The sequence below is a fragment of the Cololabis saira genome, chromosome 11, assembly GCF_033807715.1.
Source record: "Cololabis saira isolate AMF1-May2022 chromosome 11, fColSai1.1, whole genome shotgun sequence".
NCBI classification, from domain to species: Eukaryota; Metazoa; Chordata; class Actinopteri; order Beloniformes; family Belonidae; genus Cololabis; species Cololabis saira.
The window spans coordinates 47,249,054-47,269,761 of record NC_084597.1 but is presented as its reverse complement, the minus strand read 5'-3'; the positions used below and the strand labels follow the sequence as shown (position 1 = coordinate 47,269,761).

The following is a 20,708-nucleotide window of genomic DNA, read 5'->3' as shown; positions in this document are numbered from 1 at the left end:
GGTTAGAAGCGGTAAAACTAGTGACAGGGCCCACAGGCTGGATTTATGATTTATGTAGAAAAAACAAGCTTTAGATTGTTTTTAAGACATTCAAGGCCTGTTTAAAATATACATTAAATGCCATAATAGGTCTCCTTTAAGTTTGGTTTTAACACAGAGTATGTCCTGGTACACCTCTGGACCAGTTACCAGAAATGTAAGGTTTTGTAAAGGGTGGGGAACCCCTCCCCAACTGTACTTCTGAAAGTGTATCATTATAATTGTACTCTTTTAGTTTTGATATTTAGTATACTTAGAGACAAAAAAAAAAGAAGACAAAATTCACCTTTTTTCTGAGTCACGTAACTTTCTCATACTTGCACGTAGAACTGTAATTCAAACTTCAAAACGGAGGAAAACTTCTTTTCTCTCACCAAACCCCAAACAGTTTTTTCCTAAAATGTACACTTTTCAAGATATGAGCCCTCAAGCGAGGACTGGAAATCACTTTTTTGTCAAATCTAGAGTGAAGTTCTAATTTTTTAGAGTGAGAGAAACATTCAAAAAATGACCATAATTTTTATTTGTAACTCAAGCTCATGGCCGAACCGTAAAAGCTGGACAAATAATTTTTGGTCAAAATGTAGACATAGGTGCTGCGATTCATAAAATGTGACTTTGACAGGCGGGGTATGCACAAAATTTAAACTGTTGCGTTCAATCAATGTCCCACTTCAGATTCACATTGGAAAAGTATTTATTTGTATTTTGTTGTGAAAAATAAATACCCAAGTGTAGCAGAGCCAGGATGAATGTGAACTTAGTTACAAAAATATGCCAGTGAGTTTTTTTTCTTTAAATTTCACTACGCAGAGAAATATAATCCATAAAATACAAGTGAGGCAAAGCATGGTTTAAAGTTGAGCTACAATATCCTTTCCTGCAGAAAACTTTGATTTGAGATCTTGTTTCAAAGACAAAAACAACAAAACAGCAGCAAATGTAAACATGAAAAATAATTCAAACTGCATTGTAACCATCAGTTTTACATGATACCAACAGTTTCCTTCGAGCAAACATGTGGAAGACGGTTGGACAAACAAGGGACCGAGTTCAATCTACTCAAACATGAGAGTCGTGCTGGTTTACCTTCAGGCTAAAGTACTAACAGCTTATTTTCCATTATATAGCCTATCCATTACATAAAACTGAAATTAGCGACTGATGCTCGGTTGCTTCAGAGTTGAAGTTAATGACCAAGTTCTGTTTGTTTCTATCCAGGTTGTGTTTCCTTTAAAAACAGCTGTAACAAAGCAGCTGATACCACAACCATATAGCCATTTATTGTGAGAGCTACCTCACTCAAATTCTGCGTAATGTTGGATTTTCTGTCCCAACGTATTCTTTGTTGCAACAAATCTAATCTCTAAATCATATGCAGATACTCTGGTGACTTGTACTTAAACAGCATCAAAACCATCTTAAATACATAAAACTGATAGTTATTTAACGTTTCATTCTAAAAACCAATTCTGAAATTTAAAAAAAGCCTCCCATAAGCTATTGAAAAAATGCACAAAAAAACAATAGTTGTCAAATCACAAGAGGAAAACAAAGAACAAACACTCATAACAATATAAATAATCTCTTGCAGAAGATCCCTAAGTTATCCCACAGTTACAGATTGTTGTGTTTCATTAACCTGTAATATATCCACAACCAAATACTGAAGTGTTCCAACACAAAAAGTTTCTTCTTATAAAAAAAAAAAAAAAAAAATAAAGTAAAGAGCCTTCTAATTATGAAACAAATGGTTTAAGGCTTGAATTTCATGTACCAGCAAGTCATAAGTCCTCTTTCCACTGAGACATCAGACCCGTGCAGCTAGGGAGATGTAAAATGTTAAACCTCTAAAATACAACTATGCCTGTGTAAAGCTCACCCTAAAGGAGTTATGTATTTTGATGCAGCAGATTCACACTTCCAAGGCACCCTTATAAAATACTAAATCATAATTGTCCCCCAGTAAAATATCCCTCTCTATTTTACCACATCTTTCCACCAGATTTGTTTTTCCTCATTCAAACAAACAGGGAGCATAGAGGAACCAGGAACTGCAGTTCAGTACAGTACAGTGATATTAAAGTTGCAGTTCCCCCTGTTCACCACAGGAGGGAGACAAACTCAGCTGTATAATTTCGTCCTAATTTATTAGGACTCTTTAAGAATACGATATTGGAATTAACTTATTTTTAAAGAGAAAAAAACTGGAAAGTTAAAATTTGTACACATCGTTCAGCATGCATCATATATGCAGTGATTCATTAGTGATAAATACTTAACAAGTGTTCCTGTTTACTTCAACACAGCAACAAATTTAATCATCTTCTACTTGTTTTTTTTATTGGAACCAAGAGCCAAAACTAAACTTTTATTCTAACCTACTGGTCTGGTCCTTTCCTTTCCTTCCCTTTCTTTTCCATATAAAAAGCTGGTGGTGGCAGAATTAAGGATATAAGCTGTTCTATGCTTTTAGAGAGGATATACAAACATAGACCCATATTTTTTACTGAGAGAGCGTGAAGTCTTAAGGGGTTTTAAACTTTGGTCACATTTGTTTGTTGATGCTGCAGCTGATCTTCGTCTTCGTCGTCCACGCTCAGGTCAAGCCTCAGGTCATTCAGAGTCTGGCGGATCGTCAGGTTCTCCTTGCGCCTAGGAGATAGAGATGATGCTTTATTTATTTATTTTTTGTTATATGCTGTTAAAGTACGGAAGAGAATTAGGGCCAGGCAGGAGAAAAATAAGAATAATATTTTAGAGGAAGATTTTTTTTTTCATTATGCACTTTGAGAAAAAAGTCAAAATGTCGTGAAAAAAGTTGAAATGTCGAGATTATGGTTGAATTACAATTTCGAGAAAAAAGTCGAAATGTTGAGAAAAAAGTCGAAATGTCGAGAAAAAAAGTCAAAATGTCGAGAAAAAAAACGAAATGGCGAGAAAAAAGTCAAAATCTTGTGAATAAAGTTGAAATGTTGAGAAAAAAGGCGAAATTTCGACTTTATTCAAGGAATTTCGACTTTTTTCTTGAAATTGTATTTCAACATTATTCTCGACATTTCGACTTTTTTCTCGACATTTCAACTTTTTTCTCGAAGTGCACAATAAAAAAAAATCTTCCCCTCTCAAATATTTTTTCTCCTGCATGGCCCTAATACTCTTCCGTCGTTAAAGTAATGTTGCCTAAAATGGCCTTTCACCACTATGGAAAAGACAGAAATGAGGGACATTGTGTGTGTGTGTGTGTGTGTGCGTGCGTGCGTGCGTGCGTGTGTGCGTGCGTGCGTGCGTGCGTGCGTGCGTGCGTGCGTGCGTGCGTGCGTGCGTGCGTGCAGTCTGTACTTGTTCTGCAGGTGCTGGTCCAGCAGCTGTCTCTGCAGGCGGCTACTGGTCTCCCGCTCCTCGCCCAGCTCTCTCTGGGTGTGGCGGTGCTGCGCCTCTTTCCTGCTCGCTTCCTCTTCAACCTCATTCAGCTGGCGCTTCAGGGAGCGGATCCTCTGGTTCATCTGCAGAACCAGTCAAAAAGCTCTGCTTAGTGCACGTGATACAAACAGAAAACCGCCGTGTTTTGCTGCCTCATCAATTCTCAGTGCCTCCTTTTATTTTCATGGCACGTTGTGTCACAGCATAAATACGTCCACGTACACTTTAGACTAAAATATATTACATATTGTTTACAAACTGATTTGTTTAACAGGTTATCACACAAACATCTCATATAACATTAAAGATAACTGCAGCTGATTTTTATTTTATTTTTATGAATTGACTTATTTTCTTTTCCCAAATGTCCTCTGTCACCCGCCTGTGGAAGCTGCAAACACACTCTAAATGTTAGGAAATACACAGGGCAGGCATGCATTACCAGGTCTTTCTGTTCAGTAGCTAACCGGTGCTCCTCCTCCATCTGATCACCCAGCTCATTGATCCTCCTCTCCAGTTTACTGATGGTGCTTGTCAGAGTTGCTTTGTTCCTGTACAAAACACATGCACGTTAGCCTGACACTCACCCTAAAGCACAATCATTCCCAACTAAAGCATTATCCATTTGAATAAATAAGTGATCCAATCAACGTAAAAGATAATGCTAACACAATGATATGACGTAATAGTCCTTTAAACTCAGAACTGATGAGACGTAACCAGAAGTGATTGGATGATTTCAGCTCATCTTGTTTTCTCCCATCCGCTCAGAAACTGTGGCACACTCACCAGTATGCAGCTGTCCACGCATGGGATCCAGAGCATTTCGCATATTTGTCGGCGTTCTTTTGGGTTGACATGAAAACTGTCAGACCGGTACCGACTAAACGAGAAAGGAGTTTACGTTCCTTTCAAACTGGCATCTAATTGGATGCGTTTGTACTGCGAAGGAGGCAGAGTGTAGTGTTTTCAAATGGGTGAAGTGTGAGTTTTAAAAAGGGATTTTTTTTGCTCTTTGGCCTGCTAAAAGTAGCGATGTATGAAAAAACTGGCTGCATGACTGCATATATGCAATGTAATGTATAATTAAGCAGCCAGAAACTAATACTTTCAAAAGATTGTATATGATTGGCAACTGCTGTAATCCTTATGGTATGGTTTTGGTTAACAACAGATTTTTCTGTCATGTCACAAACTCAGAATGATATTTCTGGTTAGATCAGACTTTTCTCCAGTCTCTTTAGTCATTCAAACTCAGACATGTGACCCTGAGCCTGAAGTTGATGAAACTGATCTTTATTTTCAGAGTTTAAGTAGAATTTTGGGCATTTTTTCCCCCAAAAAATCTGACACAATCTGCAAAGGTCTTAATGAAATATTGGCCAGTTTTTATATGTTAATGTTGATTTTATTATGTAAAGCACTTTGCGCTACTGTTGTATGAAAAGTGTTATATAAATAAAGTTTGATTTAATTTGATATGTGTCGGTCAAAATAGTACACATGTGATACAAAGAAGAGACTTCACACATTTGTCCAGTTTGAGGTGCTGGAGTCAGTCAGTCACGGCTAAAGTGTCATTATTCCGCAACTTCATGTTGATCATTGATCATGAATAAGGCTGTCAAATTGATGACCTTATTCATGATCAATGATTGATGGCATTAATGACTTGTATCATCCTTTGTTATTTATAGCTGGTGTTACGTACTTCATAATGTGTTTTCATTCAACAGCTATTCCAAATATTCCAGCTCAAGTAAAACACAGTGACGACCCTGGACTTGAAGGTTCAAGAGAAAGCTTGTACTCAAATGCGATTCAATCAAATCCCAGGTGAAAAAGTGACTTCAGAAGCTGATGAAAATCACGAAGGCCTCATGTTTTGATCTCTGCTTTGCTTTGACCGTGAATATGGTCCTTTAACTCACCTCTCCTCCACCCTCAGCACATTTTCCAGTTCTTTGACTTTGCTTTCTGTCCTGGAAATGACATCTTCCTGCACTCTGGAACTCCGGAGGTCCTCCACCTCCAGACGCAGCTCACGCAGCTACACGCGTAAAAACAACACACACTTATAATATATAATTATACGAAGTGCACACGGATACATCGCCCCACCTTCCCCTCCCCCTCCAAAGGTGCACGGTTATTCCCTTGTTCTTTCTTTCGCAGACGGACACTAGGAATGGGAGATATTTTACTGTTCACGATAAACCGTCAAAAAAATTCCCCACGATAAGAATTTGTCATCTCGCGGTAAAAACGATAAATTCCCATTGAAGGAAGGAAGGAAGGAAGGAAGGAAGGAAGGAAGGAAGGAAGGAAGGAAGGAAGGAAGGAAGGAAGGAAGGAAGGAAGGAAGGAAGGAAGGAAGGAAGGAAGGAAGGAAATAAAGAAAGAGGAAGGGAAGAAGGAAGGAGAGAGCAGGAGGAAAGAAGGAAGGAAGGGAAAAAAGAAGGAAGAAAGGAAGGAAGGAAGGAAGGAAGGAAGGAAGGAAGGAAGGAAGGAAGGAAGGAAGGAAGGAAGGAAGGAAGGAAGGAAGGAAGGAAGGAAGGAAAGGGGAGAAGGAAGGGAGAGCAGGAGGAAGGAAGGGAGGAAGGGAAAAAAGAAGGAAGGAAGGAAGGAAGGAAGGAAGGAAGGAAGGAAGGAAGGAAGGAAGGAAGGAAGGAAGGAAGGAAGGAAGGGAAAAAAGAAGGAAGGAAGGAAGGAAGGAAGGAAGGAAGGAAGGAAGGAAGGAAGGAAGGAAGGAAGGAAGGAAGGAAGGAAGGAAGGAAGGAAGGAAGGAAATAAAGAAAGAGGAAGGGAAGAAGGAAGGAGAGAGCAGGAGGAAAGAAGGAAGGAAGGGAAAAAAGAAGGAAGAAAGGAAGGAAGGAAGGAAGGAAGGAAGGAAGGAAGGAAGGAAGGAAGGAAGGAAGGAAGGAAAGGGGAGAAGGAAGGGAGAGCAGGAGGAAGGAAGGGAGGAAGGGAAAAAAGAAGGAAGGAAGGAAGGAAGGAAGGAAGGAAGGAAGGAAGGAAGGAAGGAAGGAAGGAAGGAAGGAAGGAAGGAAGGAAGGACGGAAGGAAGGGAAAAAAGAAGGAAGGAAGGAAGGAAGGAAGGAAGGAAGGGGGAGAAGGAAGGGAGAGCAGGAGGAAGGAAGGGAGGAAGGGAAAAAAGAAGTAAGGAAGGAAGGAAGGAAGGAAATGAGCCTGAAAGAAAGAAAGAAAGAAAGAAAGAAAGAAAGAAAGAAAGAAAGAAAGAAAGAAAGAAAGAAAGAAAGAAAGAAAGAAAGAAAGAAAGAAAGAAAGAAAGAAAGAAAGAAAGAAAGAAAGAAAGAAAAAAGGATAAATTCCCGTTGATACGTTTTTGTGTAACAAACATGGTGGATCTGAGAGAGAGATATATTTATAGTTACAAAGGTGGAGTTGAATTGGTATTTTTTTTATCGTTATCAGGATAAATGCCAGAAATGATCGTGATACATTTTTTAGTCCATACCGCCCATCTCTAACGGACACTCAAGATTACCTGTCTCTCGACGGAAGTCTTCTCGATCTCCAGCGTGTCATTCAGGTCTTTCTCCTGAATCAGCTTCATCTGCAGTTGCTCAGTCTGACAGCAAAGCAAGAACACATCAACCACCGTCAAGTTTCAGTAGGTACAGAGTTTCTAGTGAAGCCATTCCTGCGTCCAGCACGTTACCTGCTCGATAGCTCTCTTGTGCTTGGCGACCCATCTGTGCTCGCTGTCTTGCAGCTCCTCCAGATCCGTCTCCAGGTCAATCATCTTTTCCTGAAATGCAGATTTGGAAGAAGGACAAAGATTTATTTAAAAAAAAGGCTTTATAAACACGCCTGACCTTTTCAAACAGCTTCTCATTTGAGGTCACCCCCTCCATGGTGTCAACTGTTTGTCACTTTTATTATTTAGAAATGGGAAGGATTAAGCATCCTCAGAAATGGCAACATTATGTATATTTTGGATTATGGAATTAGAGTGCTGATTGCTAAACAGGATTTGCATAATTAATACCCCATTAACCCCAAACTCTGATGGTTTGCATGACTGATTAATTCAAGTGGACATCTCTGTTGAAATCATTGGGTTTTGGATGCTGTCTGATGTGAGGGTGGAAATGTGACCTGGCATCTACCGATACCTGAAAAAAGTAACCTACTTAAAATTTGTCTCTAAAGTCTGAAGTTCAGTATTTTATATGTATTGACTCGTGAGTAAGCATCCGTGTCCCTTCAGTACTAGTAGAAGGTTCCCCTGCTCATCCGGTTATTTCACTGGACTTTCTGTTTCACATTTATATTGATCAATACTTAATTTCATGAGAAGCACTTTGAGAAGAATATATTTGTGATGCAATGTTCTGGGGAGCTCATTTACAGCTGACTTGGTGGTTTGTTCAACAAGCAGCTGCAAGAAAAAGCTCTAGGGGCCTCATCTATAAAGCTTGCTTGCGCAGAAAAAGCGCCTGAAAGTTGCGGAAGCCACCTTCTACGCAAAGCCTTGGATCTAAAAAGAAAGAACTAACCGAAAAATCTGCGTATCCCTACGGCAACCTCGACCCTCCCGTAAGAATTTACTTAAGACACGGGGAACTGGCGAGGCAGGCTGTGAGGTGGTGAAATGAAGCCAGATTCATGTCATACTCTTAATAATGTCATCACATATCACAACATATGTCAGACTTAAAATAAAATAGCGCTGATCGTGTTCCTCTGTGTGAAGCTCAGTCAGTCAGGACTCTGCTGCTGCTGCTGGAGCTGCAGCCTCCTCACACCCACCGCTTTAGGACAGAACAAATGAGGGGCGTTTAGAGGCTCCACGGACCCCTAAAGGGACTCAGATTTTTTTTCATATATAATGAGTTTTAGGCGCGCGTGAAACCTTTACGTGCGGGTGTAAGCCAATTAGGGTCCCGCGTTAAAACGACGCAGAGCCTACGGCGTAGGGTACGCGGCGACGCACACCTACGCCGTAGGCTCTGCGTTGGTGTAACGCAGAACCATAAATCAGCCTTGAGCAGCTCTGAGGGGAGATGGGAGAGGAGGAGGGGGAGCGGGACTGCTGCGGGGCTGCGGGGTCGTTCTCGTATCGCTTTCATACAGTATCTTGATAATTTGCAATTTAAGGCTGAGCATACCGTTAGTTTTTAAACTGTAAAAAGTAAGGGGGAAAAAAAACATGATTTTGAAAAGACGGGGGGTCGTGTGTCCCCCTGTTGCGCCGGGGAACTCACGGCGTTTAGCGCAGGGACGCCGTGCTGCCACTCACTCTCTTTATTTCATACTATTGATATACTTTTTCTACTTTTATTGTGACCACCAAATAACGTCGTTTTCCTGTCCTCCACTTCATCCTCAACATTTCGATCTCAGATCTCAGTGAAATTCAGGGGCACGGTGTCTCGACACGTCTAATTCATTCTGACGCCCAAACAGGCTGCAGGAAGCCACTGCGCATGCTCAGTAGGCTCATCCATAATAATTTCTGGTAAAAAGTGGGCGTGTAGAGGGCGGGATATGAGGCGGATTCAGCTGCGCATTCAGCTGATTCATAAAGCGAACATTGCATGCAAGATTGCGTGCACATGGTTTTATTGATCCGGATTTTTTTTTGCGCCCGGCATTTTCGGCTTTTGGGTGTACGTGCAATTTTAGTATGAATCCTACGCAGTCCATTTTAAATGAGGCCCCTGGATGCTTACTTTTATCATCTCTTTGCAATCTTTATATGATATGATACAGTGGACCTGCTACTGAAACTCAGCTGCAGTAACAAGAGCATTTCCCCGCAGTTGGGCAATAAAAGCATCTGAATCTGAAGTAATACCTGAGCCTGTTTGACTTGTTTAGCCAGGTCCTCTTTGGCCTGGTTTGTGCTCTGCACCTCCATGGTGAGATCGTCCACCATCCTTTCCGCCTGCTTGCACTGCAGCTGCAGCCTCTCTCTCAGCTGGATCTCCTCCTCCAGCGACCGCTCCTTATCAATCAACTTACCGGACACCTGAACACACATATGAAACAAAAAGATGTTGAAACTGATGTTGCCAACCTTTGTTATTTACAATTAGACTGCTGACAGGTGTTAAACAGGCTGTCATACCTCTCCTTGGAGTCTGCTGACAAGGGCCTGCAGCCGCATCATTTCCTGGTCCTTCTCCAGCAGAGACTCCTCCAGCTCCTCCACCCTCAGCTGGGCGTCTTCACGCAGTTTCTGCTGCAGGTGCAGCTCTGCCGTGGACTGCGTGGACGTCTGCATGGCTTCACTCAGCTGGAAATGCACAGAAACTTAATGAATGTACGTCGGCCCACACAAACACACCAATGCCTACAGCCAGAGGTGTCAAGTAACGAAGTACAAATACTTCGTTACCTTACTTAAGTAGAAATTTTGTTATCTATACTTCACTGGAGTCATTATTTTTCAGACGACTTTTTACTTTTACTCTTTACATTTTCACGCAATTATCTGTACTTTTTACTCCTTACATTTTAAAAACAGCCTCGTTACTCTATTTCATTACGGCCTTTAAATAAAAACTATCCAGTTAAATTGCTCCATCCGGATAGAGTGAATTTGGTTGTGGTTGTTTCAGATGTTCTTGTCCAGTTTTGTTCTTACATCCGTTCCCTCAGATTCCTGCAACTAAACTTGGATGTACATTCCAATAAAGGTTAGGATAAATGATAACATGCCTCTGAAGTTTGACTTTTTGCACCATTACAATACTTATAGGTAACTAGTCATCATATCTGCTGCTCTCTGAAACGCATGTTAATGCTCAATAGTACACATATATGGTTCTTTAATATATTTGCATTAGACTAAGATACATTCATTTTCAATGGCTTTTGTCTTTAATGGATTTTTTTCCCCCTTACATTACTTTTACTTTTATACTTTTAGTAGTTTTGAAACCAGTATTTTTATACTTTTACTTGAGTAAAAAACTTGAGTTGATACTTCAACTTCTACAGGAGTATTTTTAAACTCTAGTATCTATACTTCTACCTGAGTAATGAATGTGAATACTGAAGACACCTCTGCCCACAGCTGGATGGGTCGTCCAAGGGAAAACACTGAGCTCAGTTGACATTTAGCAGTTGTGTCAGCTTCAATAAGTGCTTTCATTTGTATTTGTCCACGTCAGTACCTCGGCCTCCAGCCGGAGAATGGTGGCGTTGAGCTCGGACGTCTTCTTGCCCTTGGTGTCTTTGTCGATCTCCAGCTCCTCCAGCTGGCGCTCTGCCTGCCACAGCTTCTCAGCCAGATCTTTGGCATGCTGCGTCTGCTTCTCCAAGTTTTCCTGATCAGAATACACAGAAACATGGTTCAGTCTTTACACACTATGACATTAGCATTAGGCCTGTTTTGAAAAGATCGATTCTCCGATTTTAAATCGATTCTCATATTAATTCCTAAAAATCGATTCATATGTCTAAGGATCGAAAAAAAAAAAAAATCCAATTTTTTTTTCTTTTTTTTTCATCATTAAATTACAACTTTTGGTACTTTTTTGTTTATGCCCAAAAAAGGAATATTTTGTTGGACACGAAAATAACTGGTGCCATGTTTTTGCCTTTAAATATGTTTAAAGGTATGAAAACATTAAAGTTTTCATTTATAATTGCATAAATTGTCTATATTTCTTTGCTTTATACTGTCTTGGGGTTACATTTGCATAAATGTTAAAAAACCTAATTCTCATAAATGGGAAAAAAATAAAAGTGATTTCTTTCGTCCTCTGTTTCCTCCCTGGATCTGTTTGATAATTCTGACCCACATGATGTTTCTGAAAGCAGTTCTATCAGCATTCTGGGAGCTGATTGGTCCTTACAGCATCATTATCTGCAATACTTGCTGTTGAATCTCAATATAATACTAGTAGTAATATGTTGCAGAACTAGACAGTCATATAATTCATGCAACAGCTGAAAAAACAGTTTTATTAACAGTAACCCAAATCAATATCGGATCGAATCGGATCGAATCAAAGCGTGATAATCGATTCTGAATCTTAAGAATCGGAATCGAATCGATTCTTGAAATTTGAATCGATCCCCAGCCCTAATTAGCATGTTGCTGCTGGAAAACCTAATACTGCTCCCTTTTAATTCCGCTGTGCTACACACTGCTCCTTAAATTGCTCTTGATAGCTTATAACATCTTGCGTGGCTGTTTAGCCAGCACGTTAGAACAGTGTGTTTGCGAGGAGACACAGCTTTATCGAAGCAGTGGCTAAATACTGTAGGCCGTTTTTACCATTTGGTTCACTAGTGCTTAACATTTTCAAAGTCTCTGCAACCTCAAAACTATTTTTATAGTGATATGACTTTAAAGTAGTTTCATGATGGTCGTTTGTCATGGTAGCTGCTCCAGTGTAGGTTGACGTACTTCAGCATCCTGGATCTTGTTTTTGAGCGCCTGCTGGAGGTAGTTGAAGGCGTACTCCTGAGTGTTGGCCTCCACCATCATTTCTCGGGCTTCCTTCACCTCAATCTAGGATAAAATGTCAAGAAATCATGTAAAAACTAGTGGTGGGACTCGATTAAAAAAAATGAATCTAATTAATTAGAGGCTTTGTAATTAATTGATCGCAATTAATCACATATGAATATTTGACACGAGAAGCAACATTTTTCCATTTAAATGGATTTTGGTATATGATTGAATCATTGAATTGACACATAAATGAGCTTAAACAACAAAATGGTGTTTATTTTGATAACTGGGTGTTAACATAAAGTGCAATATGAATAATTGGAATATGATTGCATTGTCCACAAGGCACAAACTTAAATTCAAGTTAGCTATATTCAAGCTTTTTCAGGACTTTTTGTAAACTTTCCATGTCTTAAACACATTCCCATCGGTTTGGGTTCCCATTGTTGTTTCTCGTGTTGTTTCTGTGCATCAGTATTACGGGTAATTTATACCGGGAACTCGTGCAATGAGAAACGTTCCGCACTGTTTGGAGTGCAAAAGTAAATTGCGATTAAATGCGTTATTTTTTTTTGTTGCGTTATTTTTCTGTAATTAATTAATCGTAATTAATGTGATAAAGTCCCAGCCCTAGTAAAAACAAATGTTTAACTCAACAATCATCATCATCATCATCATCATCATCATCATCATCATCATCATCATCATCATCATCATCATCATCATCATCATCATCATCATCATCATCATTAACACCACACCTCCATCTCTCTGTATTTCTCCCCCCTGGCCTGGCTCTCTTTGTCCATCTCTATCATCTGCTCTCTCATCCTCTTCAGCTCGTTGGTCAGCTGGGCATTCGTCCTCAGGAGGTCCTCATTGTTCACCAGCAGGCCGCGCATCTCATACCTTCACATAAAAAAACACAATCAGACTTTTACTCTGCTTGTCAGACCGTACAGATTTACATACGGACAGCAGCTCTTTTGTTGTTTTGCTCACTGTCTCGGTGAGGAAAACAACTAAAAAGGTGGAAGAATCAACTTTAAAACATGCAGCATTAAAGTGGCCGAGGTGTGAAAACATCTGAGCCAGTGAGATGTACAGGGTGCTGTGACACCACAGAGAAGAATCACCCAGCTACACCAACGTACGTGTATCATCATGCTGCATTTGCTGAAAAAAAAGCCCAAAGCCCAAACGTTCATCTATAAAGAGAAACACCATGCAGAAAGAGGGATGGAGTAGAGAGACTTGATCTGCTGAAACTGGCTACGATGAACATCCTGTGATGTTTTCTTTTGGCATTCAGATCAAAGCAGCTGACAGACAGAGTCTGAACTTACTACAGACTCTTCAAGAACTGACTCAGCATGAACGTTAAACCACAGGAGACGACAGCGTCTGGCTGGCACGAATCAGCCAAGACACTAGTAGACGACGGCATCATGACTGACCTGATCTGGTTCCTTTCCTTCTCCATCTCCACACTCTCTGCCTCCAGGAACTGATTCCGCTGCAGAGAACACACACACACACACACCATTAAATTATTTTTCTGAATCTGAAACGTCTGAACTAGAACCCCACGAATCAGCTCAAGATGGATGGAGCTGGGCATCTAACAAATAACAGCTGGTGCGTTTGTGCTGGCGACCAAGAACTCCTGGATATCAGTGGGAAAGTCCACTAAAGTGGCAAAACGAGAGGATCGTTTCATAAGTATTATCCCAGGCAGAGGTGTCAAGTAACGAAGTACAAATACTTTGTTACCTTACTTAAGTAGAAATGTTGGTTATCTATACTTCACTGGCGTAATGGACTTTCTACTTTTACTCCTTACATTTTCACGCAATTATCTGTACTTTTTACTCCTTACATTTTAAAAACAGCCTCGTTACTCTATTTCATTTCGGCCTTTAAATAAAAACTATCCAGTTAAATTGCTCCATCCGGATAGAGTGAATTTGGTTGTGGTTGTTTCAGATGTTCTTGTCCAGTTTTGTTCTTACATCCGTTCCCTCAGATTCCTGCAACTAAACTTGGATGTACATTCCAATAAAGGTTAGGATAAATGATAACACGCCTCTGAAGTTTGACTTTTTGCACCATTACAATACTTATAGGCAACTAGTCATCATATCTCCTGCTCTCTGAAACACATGTTAATGCTCAATAGTACACATATGGTTCTTTAATATATTTACATTATACTAAGATGCATTCATTTACAATGGCTTTTGTACTTAATGGCTTTTTCCCCCTTACATTACTTTTACTTTTGTACTTTTAGTAGTTTTGAAACCAGTACTTTTATACTTTTACTTGAGTAAAAAACTTGAGTTGATACTTCAACTTCTACAGGAGTATTTTTAAACTCTAGTATCTATACTTCTACCTGAGTAATGAATGTGAATACTGAAGACACCTCTGTGTCCCAGGCAGGGAAATGTGAGACATCTCCAACAAAACGACGAGTGCTGTAAATGAAGCTAACCTTCTGGCAGGCGTCCAGCTGTTTGGTCAGTTCCTCTATGAAGTCTCTTTTATTGGGCGCTCCCAGTGTAGCAGAGCGCATGCTGTAGTGGTTGGGAACCACCTGGAGGGAGGAGTTAACAGTTACATGCTGTGAAAGTGATAACAGTATTGAGATGATATATCAGTGTTTCTTATGTCTACCCGCAAATAAACGTACTGTTGTGTTGACCTCGGCCCTCCTCTTCAGAAGTGTGTCGTACGCGGAGTAACGGGGCCGGTGAGCCGTGAGGGTGGACGTGGGCATTCCCACTGGACTGGTGCTGCGACTGTTGAAGCCGTACAAGTTCATCTCTGAGGTGGCAGGTGACAGTCCACCCTGAACCTGCAGACACAAGAGAGTCATTCACCATCTATGATGAGCAGTACTGGAGTTGTAAAAAGAAATCAGGGGGGGTGGTGGATTTTATCATATGGGGACAGATAATTTGCTCTGATTACAAATGATATAATATATTACAAATAATAGCAGTGACCAAAACACCTGCAGAAATACTGCAGGAATGACATAGCAGCAGTTAAATGCAGCCTTCTGTAAGCTTTAAATATCCACTGGGCTTACATCAAATACATCAAAACACAACAATAAAAAACACTTTTCTGAACTTATCAATATGACTCTGTCCTTCACAGGATAAGTCAAATGGATCACTGCAAAAACTCAAAATCTTAACAAGATTATTTGTCTTATTTCTAGTTAAAATGTCTCATTTTAGTAAAGAAATCTCATTACACTTAAAACAAGACTCATCACTGGAAAAAATAACAATTTTCACCTGTTTCAAGTAGATTTTCACTTGAAATAAGTAGAAAAATCTGCCAGTGGAACAAGTTTTTTTTGCTTGTAATGAGAAGATAAACCTTGTCCCACTGGCAGATTTTCCTACTTATTTCAAGTGAAAATTTTACTTGAAACAGGTAAAAATAGTCAAATAAGTTATTTTTCTGGTGTTATTTTTCTGGTGATGACTGTAAATGTTGAAATAGCAGTAAAACCACATTCATTGATGAAATGACATCATCCCCCCTCAACTCCAGTACTGATGATGAGGAAAAACAGGCGAGGGGATCATTTACAACGCTGCAAACCTTAAAGTCGGACAGGCGGTACGTGGGGTTGAAGTCCGTAGTGGGCGTCATGGTGTATGGACTGTTAAACACCCTGGGAGGACTGTCAATAACGCCCGCCTGCAGACACAAACACCACCACAGCAGTATTATACTTCCAACTAATGACAAATGTGGAGAAACAAAACACACAACAAAAGCAAGCGATCTCACGGTGAACTGAAAGAAAAACTGCAGCCAAAGCCACGATGATCATTTATTTGCTTGAATTAAACTGCAAGTATAAAGAGGCGAGTTGTGCAGCCAAATGCAGCTTTATTAACCATCCTGTCAACCTAATACAATGAACACTGATGTGTCACGTTTAAACTGCGTGTCGTTTTAGTTTCACACACAAGTGTTTCAAATTAAAAAGCTTCAATCAATCAAACATATAAATGTCATTCTACCGACTCCAGATTAAACTATCACATGTGAGACATTTATTACTTTTTATTACTTTTATTACTTTTACTATTATAACAGGATGGCAGCATTATCAAGTGTGAATTAAAAACATTAAATGATAACTGATATTTGAAACGTACTACTTCATTGCTTTAGTGTTGAATGAAAGTCCTAAATAAGTAGATTTGAGATGATTGATGCAGTCGAGACTGAGACGAGAGCCGGAATAGCAGAACAGCTAATTAGAAACCTTAAATCTGTGTTTTATCCAGTAGATGGAGCTTTTCAAAAACTGAAAAGTTGAAAAAAATGTTAATCTTGTGCAGAATGTTTAAAACCTTTCACTGCGGAGGCTGAAAAATAATTTCTTGCAAAGTGATTTTAGTGAACGTTGAACGGGCGGATATAGATGCACTGATTCTTATTGTCATTAGTTTTTATTAATATGTGTTAACTATGTTATTTAGCAATGATTATTTAAACCAGTTTTATTAAATTGTCCTTATACGTTTTTAAATTAAAATCAAACTAAATCAATTGTAAAATAAGTTGAAAATGTATTTGAAATGAAAAAAAACAACATACATTTTGAAACGAGAATCGAATACAGAGGTAGAAGAGCTAAAAATCCAATATTTTGTAGCAGTGGGTACGACTGAGACCTAAAGTCAGATGTTTATTTGAATAAAAACAGCTTTGACATTTTTCTAGAATAGAGTATCTACAATTTCTACACGAAATGTCACTTTAAACTCAAACCAGCCAGACTTGTTAACATGACGGGTTTTGAGGAGTCAGATGCAGTTTTATTTATTTATTTTTTTCCAGGAGGTGGTGATGTTTAAAGGAGCGTGAGGCTCCTTTTAAGAAATGAGACTCTCTAGCGCCACCCTTCGCCACAACGGCCGTTGGGGGTACTGCAGCCAACAGTGAAGCCGGCACGGGAGAACGGGGAGAACGCACATGCAGCGTCATGTGACGTCACATCCACAGGACAGCGCGGGAAATTCCGGCCCAGAATTGCAGCACATTTTGCAGCACTCAGCCTGTTCAAGGCAACGGAGAGATACACTAGAGGGCTCATTATTTTTGGTTTGGAACGCTTCATCTGACATTATTACTAGAAAACTTAAAACGTATATGAATTTTTTTCATAAATCCTGCCTCCATCCTGCCTCATGCTCCTTTAATACCGGTCGCTTCTTGAAATTTCACCCATAAAGCCAGATCTAATTATTTTAATCAGATTTTGATTTCACACACACCCACCCTGTCAGAACCCGTGTCCCAGTCCCGGGATGTCAGAGACTCCAGGGACCCGCGGTAGTTGTTGGCTCCCACCCGGCTGGTTTCCCATCGGGACATCCTGGGGCTGACCGACCCACTGCGTCCCGGTCCATCCAGGTCCCGGCCGCTCAACCCGTTGGTTTTCAGCTCGTTGGTCAGGCACAGCTGATATTTTGGGTTCTGGCTCGTCGACACTTTGGGTGTGGAGGGATCCTCCTCTGATGGGCTGTCTGAGTGCTTGCTCGAATCCAATTCTGACTCCTGAGGGGGAAAGTGCAGAAGGCGGGATGAAATAAAACTGGACAAAACGTAAAACATGCTTCACGTGGAGGATTAAACTCCAGGCACAGACAAATGCACAAGGAGACTAAGTTGAAACGACGTAAAACACGTGTGAATGAAGAATGAATTTAGTTTTAGTCATTGTTAATCATTCACATCACAGAAAATATGAATCTATTGCATAATCAGGTTGTGGAAAGCTTAGAGAGATAGCAATAGAAAGCAAGTTAGAAAACAAAAAGAGGTACAGTTACAAATAGACATTTTCTATTTGCTGACTGTCCTAACGTTACACCTCTGAACCAGGTTAAGCTAGGCCTATCGCAGGGGTGTCAAATGTGCGGCCCGCGGGCCGCATACGGCCCGAGAGAGATTTTCATGCGGCCCGCGAGAAGTTTCCAATGCAAAAAAACGAAATGTTAATTTACTAAAAAGGAAAGCATAAATAATTGCCATGAATCGCAGCATATCCGATAATATATTTCTTCTACAAATCCATCGTTATTCCACAAAGAGATCAGTTTTCGACATTTTTCTAGAATGCATTTGCCGATTTTATTTCTTTGTAGACGGTCGTTTATTTTTATTAACTGACTACTATTATATATTTTCGCAGGAAAAATATTACTGCTAAAAAAGATGATAGAAGATATTTATTCAGAGAATTTCAGTTTTGAATACGAGGATAGTGACAAAGTAAAACAGTTTAAAAAGAAGTGCTGACTTTTTCGGCACACTGGCGTAAATATCTGCGCCAATTTTTAAAAATAAATACACTTAATTGTACTGGAAAAATCTCTAAATCACAAAGAAACACTCAGATGTAATAAGAAAGATTCTGCTTTTGATTAAATTTCCTATAAAAAAGCGAAATATAAAAAAAACATACTTGTTTCTGTTTATCTTTGTAAAATGATATTAAAAATGATATTATCTTACATAATTTGAAAAAAAAAACAGAAATTTCAAGAAACGATCCTGAAGAAATATATTTTACATAATTAGGGTGTAAACAAAGTGCATATTTCCTTTAAAATTAACTAAACTGATATTGGATTAGATAACAATAGTAAAAAAAAAAGAATTAGAAAAAAAAAAATGTTCGCACCGTTTTTGTTATTTTGAGCGTGCGGCCAGGGAGAAAAAAATTGGTCAAATCCGGCCCGCCAAGCAAAATGAGTTTGACACCCCTGGTCTATCGTGATTCCTCCAGGAGCTAACTGGATGTTCATAAATGCATTCAATGTCTTTTCTTTCTTTTAATAAATTACATGAAGGAATGGCAAACGTATACAGCTAATAAGTAATCATAAGATGCTCGGGTGATTATGCTGCAAAACCGCTGCTCCCCTCAAAATAAAATATAAACTTGGCAATAACTTGTTTTCTGTTGTAAATCTGCTTACTGTATGTGTGCTTAACACGTGGTATGGAGTCCCTACTTATTACAGGTTGTTAAATAATGACATAGATTTAAAATTGCAACTCAACTGCTTATATAAATAAAGTTAAAGAAAATCGAATAGAAATGGTTTAATCCTAATTTGTACTGCAGTCTGCTTTAGTTCAGTGTGTTCTTCTCTTTATCAAAAGTACTGTAGCTGTAAAAGAGCGAACAGATAAGATGTAAAAGGGGTAATGTTTTCCAACAGCGTTCGTCTCCTTTCTTTCAGAAATCAACATAATCACATGAAGAAAGAAACTGTTACTAAATAAAACAGAACGTGGCGGTGTTGGACAGGGAAGGGCAGGTGATGAGAAAAAAAGATTATTTAGAAGTGTGAGTGAGTGAGACCATCTCATTAGTGTGATTTAATGAAATGTGCTTTAAAACCGTCCTGTGGTTTCATGCTTTTAGGCTTTTCATGCACAGGCATGGTGAATAAATCTTGCAAAGAAATGCATGAAAATGTGATGCCATGCCGACAAACAAGATGCCCATTTTTTTGTTTTGATTCATGCAGTGACATCAAAGTGGTTGCTTCCTCTTTTTTTTTTAAATTTTGTTGTTATTTCTTACCGATCCCATCCCAGAGTCGGCCACTGAGTCTCTACCAGAGGCTGGAGTTTGGGCTTTACTCCTCGCTTCCGACTCTTTCATCTGAGTGCTGCCCTCTAGTGGACAATCAATTCTTGCAGTTATTTTACTATCTTTGGTGCTTCTTTGACTGGATTCAATCCCATCATGGTGGGTTTCTCTGCAGGAAGTCACTAAAATGCTGGGAACTGAGCTTCCATCTTGTCCTGCACTGCTCGGTGAGGATGGGCTTGACTTTGAGGAGCTGAGAGTCTCCATCGAAGCAGACTCTGGGACTGTGTCGGGTCCAGAAGAATGGCTCTTTTTCGAGCAGGAAGACACAACGTAATCTGAACCGGAGAATCTACTGATCAGGTCTTTGACGCTGCCAGCTCGTTGCAGGTTTGAACCACGGGACAGATCTACGGTCGGTTTCCTATAAGTGGCTTGATAGACCTGCTCTGCCTCCTCTTCGTTAGCAGTCAGAGGACTAAGCGGCGACTGGGTCGGAGAGGAATCAGGCGTGTGCTGAAAGAAGTGAACACAATAACAGATCCCCCAAAACACTGTTAAAGAAGGGCTTTGGGCTACAGATATACCACTTTGATAGTGCCTGATATGACATACACACGTGGACAAAATTGTTGGTACCCCTCAGTTAAAGAAGGAAAAACCCACAATTCTCACTGAAATCACTTGAAACTTACAAAAGTAACAATAAATAAAAATTTATTGAAAATTAAATAATCAAAATCAGCCATTACTTTTGAATTGTTGATTAACATAATTATTAAAAAAAACAAACTAATGAAATAGGGCTGGACAAAAATGATGGTACCCATAACTTAATATTTTGTTGCACAACCTTTTGAGGCAATCAATGCAATTAAACGATTTCTGTATTTGTCAATGAGCGTTCTGCAGCTGAATACAGAAATCGCTTAATTGCATTGATTGCCTCAAAAGGTTGTGCAACAAAATATTAAGTTATGGGTACCATCATTTTTGTCCAGACCTATTTAGTTAGTTTTTTTTTTTTAATAATTATGTTACTCAACAATTCAAAAGTAATGGCTGATTTTGATTATTTAATTTTCAATACATTTTTATTTATTGTTACTTTTGTAAGTTTCAAGTGATTTCAGTGAGAGTTGTGGGTTTTTCCTTCTTTAA

The 20,708-nt window shown here is 39.5% G+C and overlaps 1 protein-coding gene across 1 annotated transcript in view; it reads right to left on the bottom strand.

The window, feature by feature from the left end:
- Positions 1–626: 626 nt before the first annotated feature.
- The window catches only part of LOC133454488 (putative leucine-rich repeat-containing protein DDB_G0290503), a 118,789-nt gene continuing 98,707 nt past the window's right edge, over positions 627–20,708 (bottom strand). The window contains exons 8-24 of the mRNA XM_061733213.1: positions 19,539–20,063; positions 17,219–17,497; positions 15,524–15,622; positions 14,595–14,759; positions 14,397–14,498; positions 13,357–13,415; positions 12,661–12,808; positions 11,852–11,956; positions 10,611–10,763; positions 9,560–9,727; positions 9,287–9,460; positions 7,145–7,234; positions 6,971–7,054; positions 5,394–5,512; positions 3,905–4,013; positions 3,382–3,545; positions 627–2,694 (exon numbers count right to left, since the gene is read on the bottom strand). Coding sequence (XP_061589197.1) covers positions 2,577–2,694; positions 3,382–3,545; positions 3,905–4,013; positions 5,394–5,512; positions 6,971–7,054; positions 7,145–7,234; positions 9,287–9,460; positions 9,560–9,727; positions 10,611–10,763; positions 11,852–11,956; positions 12,661–12,808; positions 13,357–13,415; positions 14,397–14,498; positions 14,595–14,759; positions 15,524–15,622; positions 17,219–17,497; positions 19,539–20,063 — 2,661 coding nt within the window. The 3' untranslated portion in view covers positions 627–2,576. The remainder of the gene's footprint in view (positions 2,695–3,381; positions 3,546–3,904; positions 4,014–5,393; positions 5,513–6,970; positions 7,055–7,144; positions 7,235–9,286; positions 9,461–9,559; positions 9,728–10,610; positions 10,764–11,851; positions 11,957–12,660; positions 12,809–13,356; positions 13,416–14,396; positions 14,499–14,594; positions 14,760–15,523; positions 15,623–17,218; positions 17,498–19,538; positions 20,064–20,708) is intronic.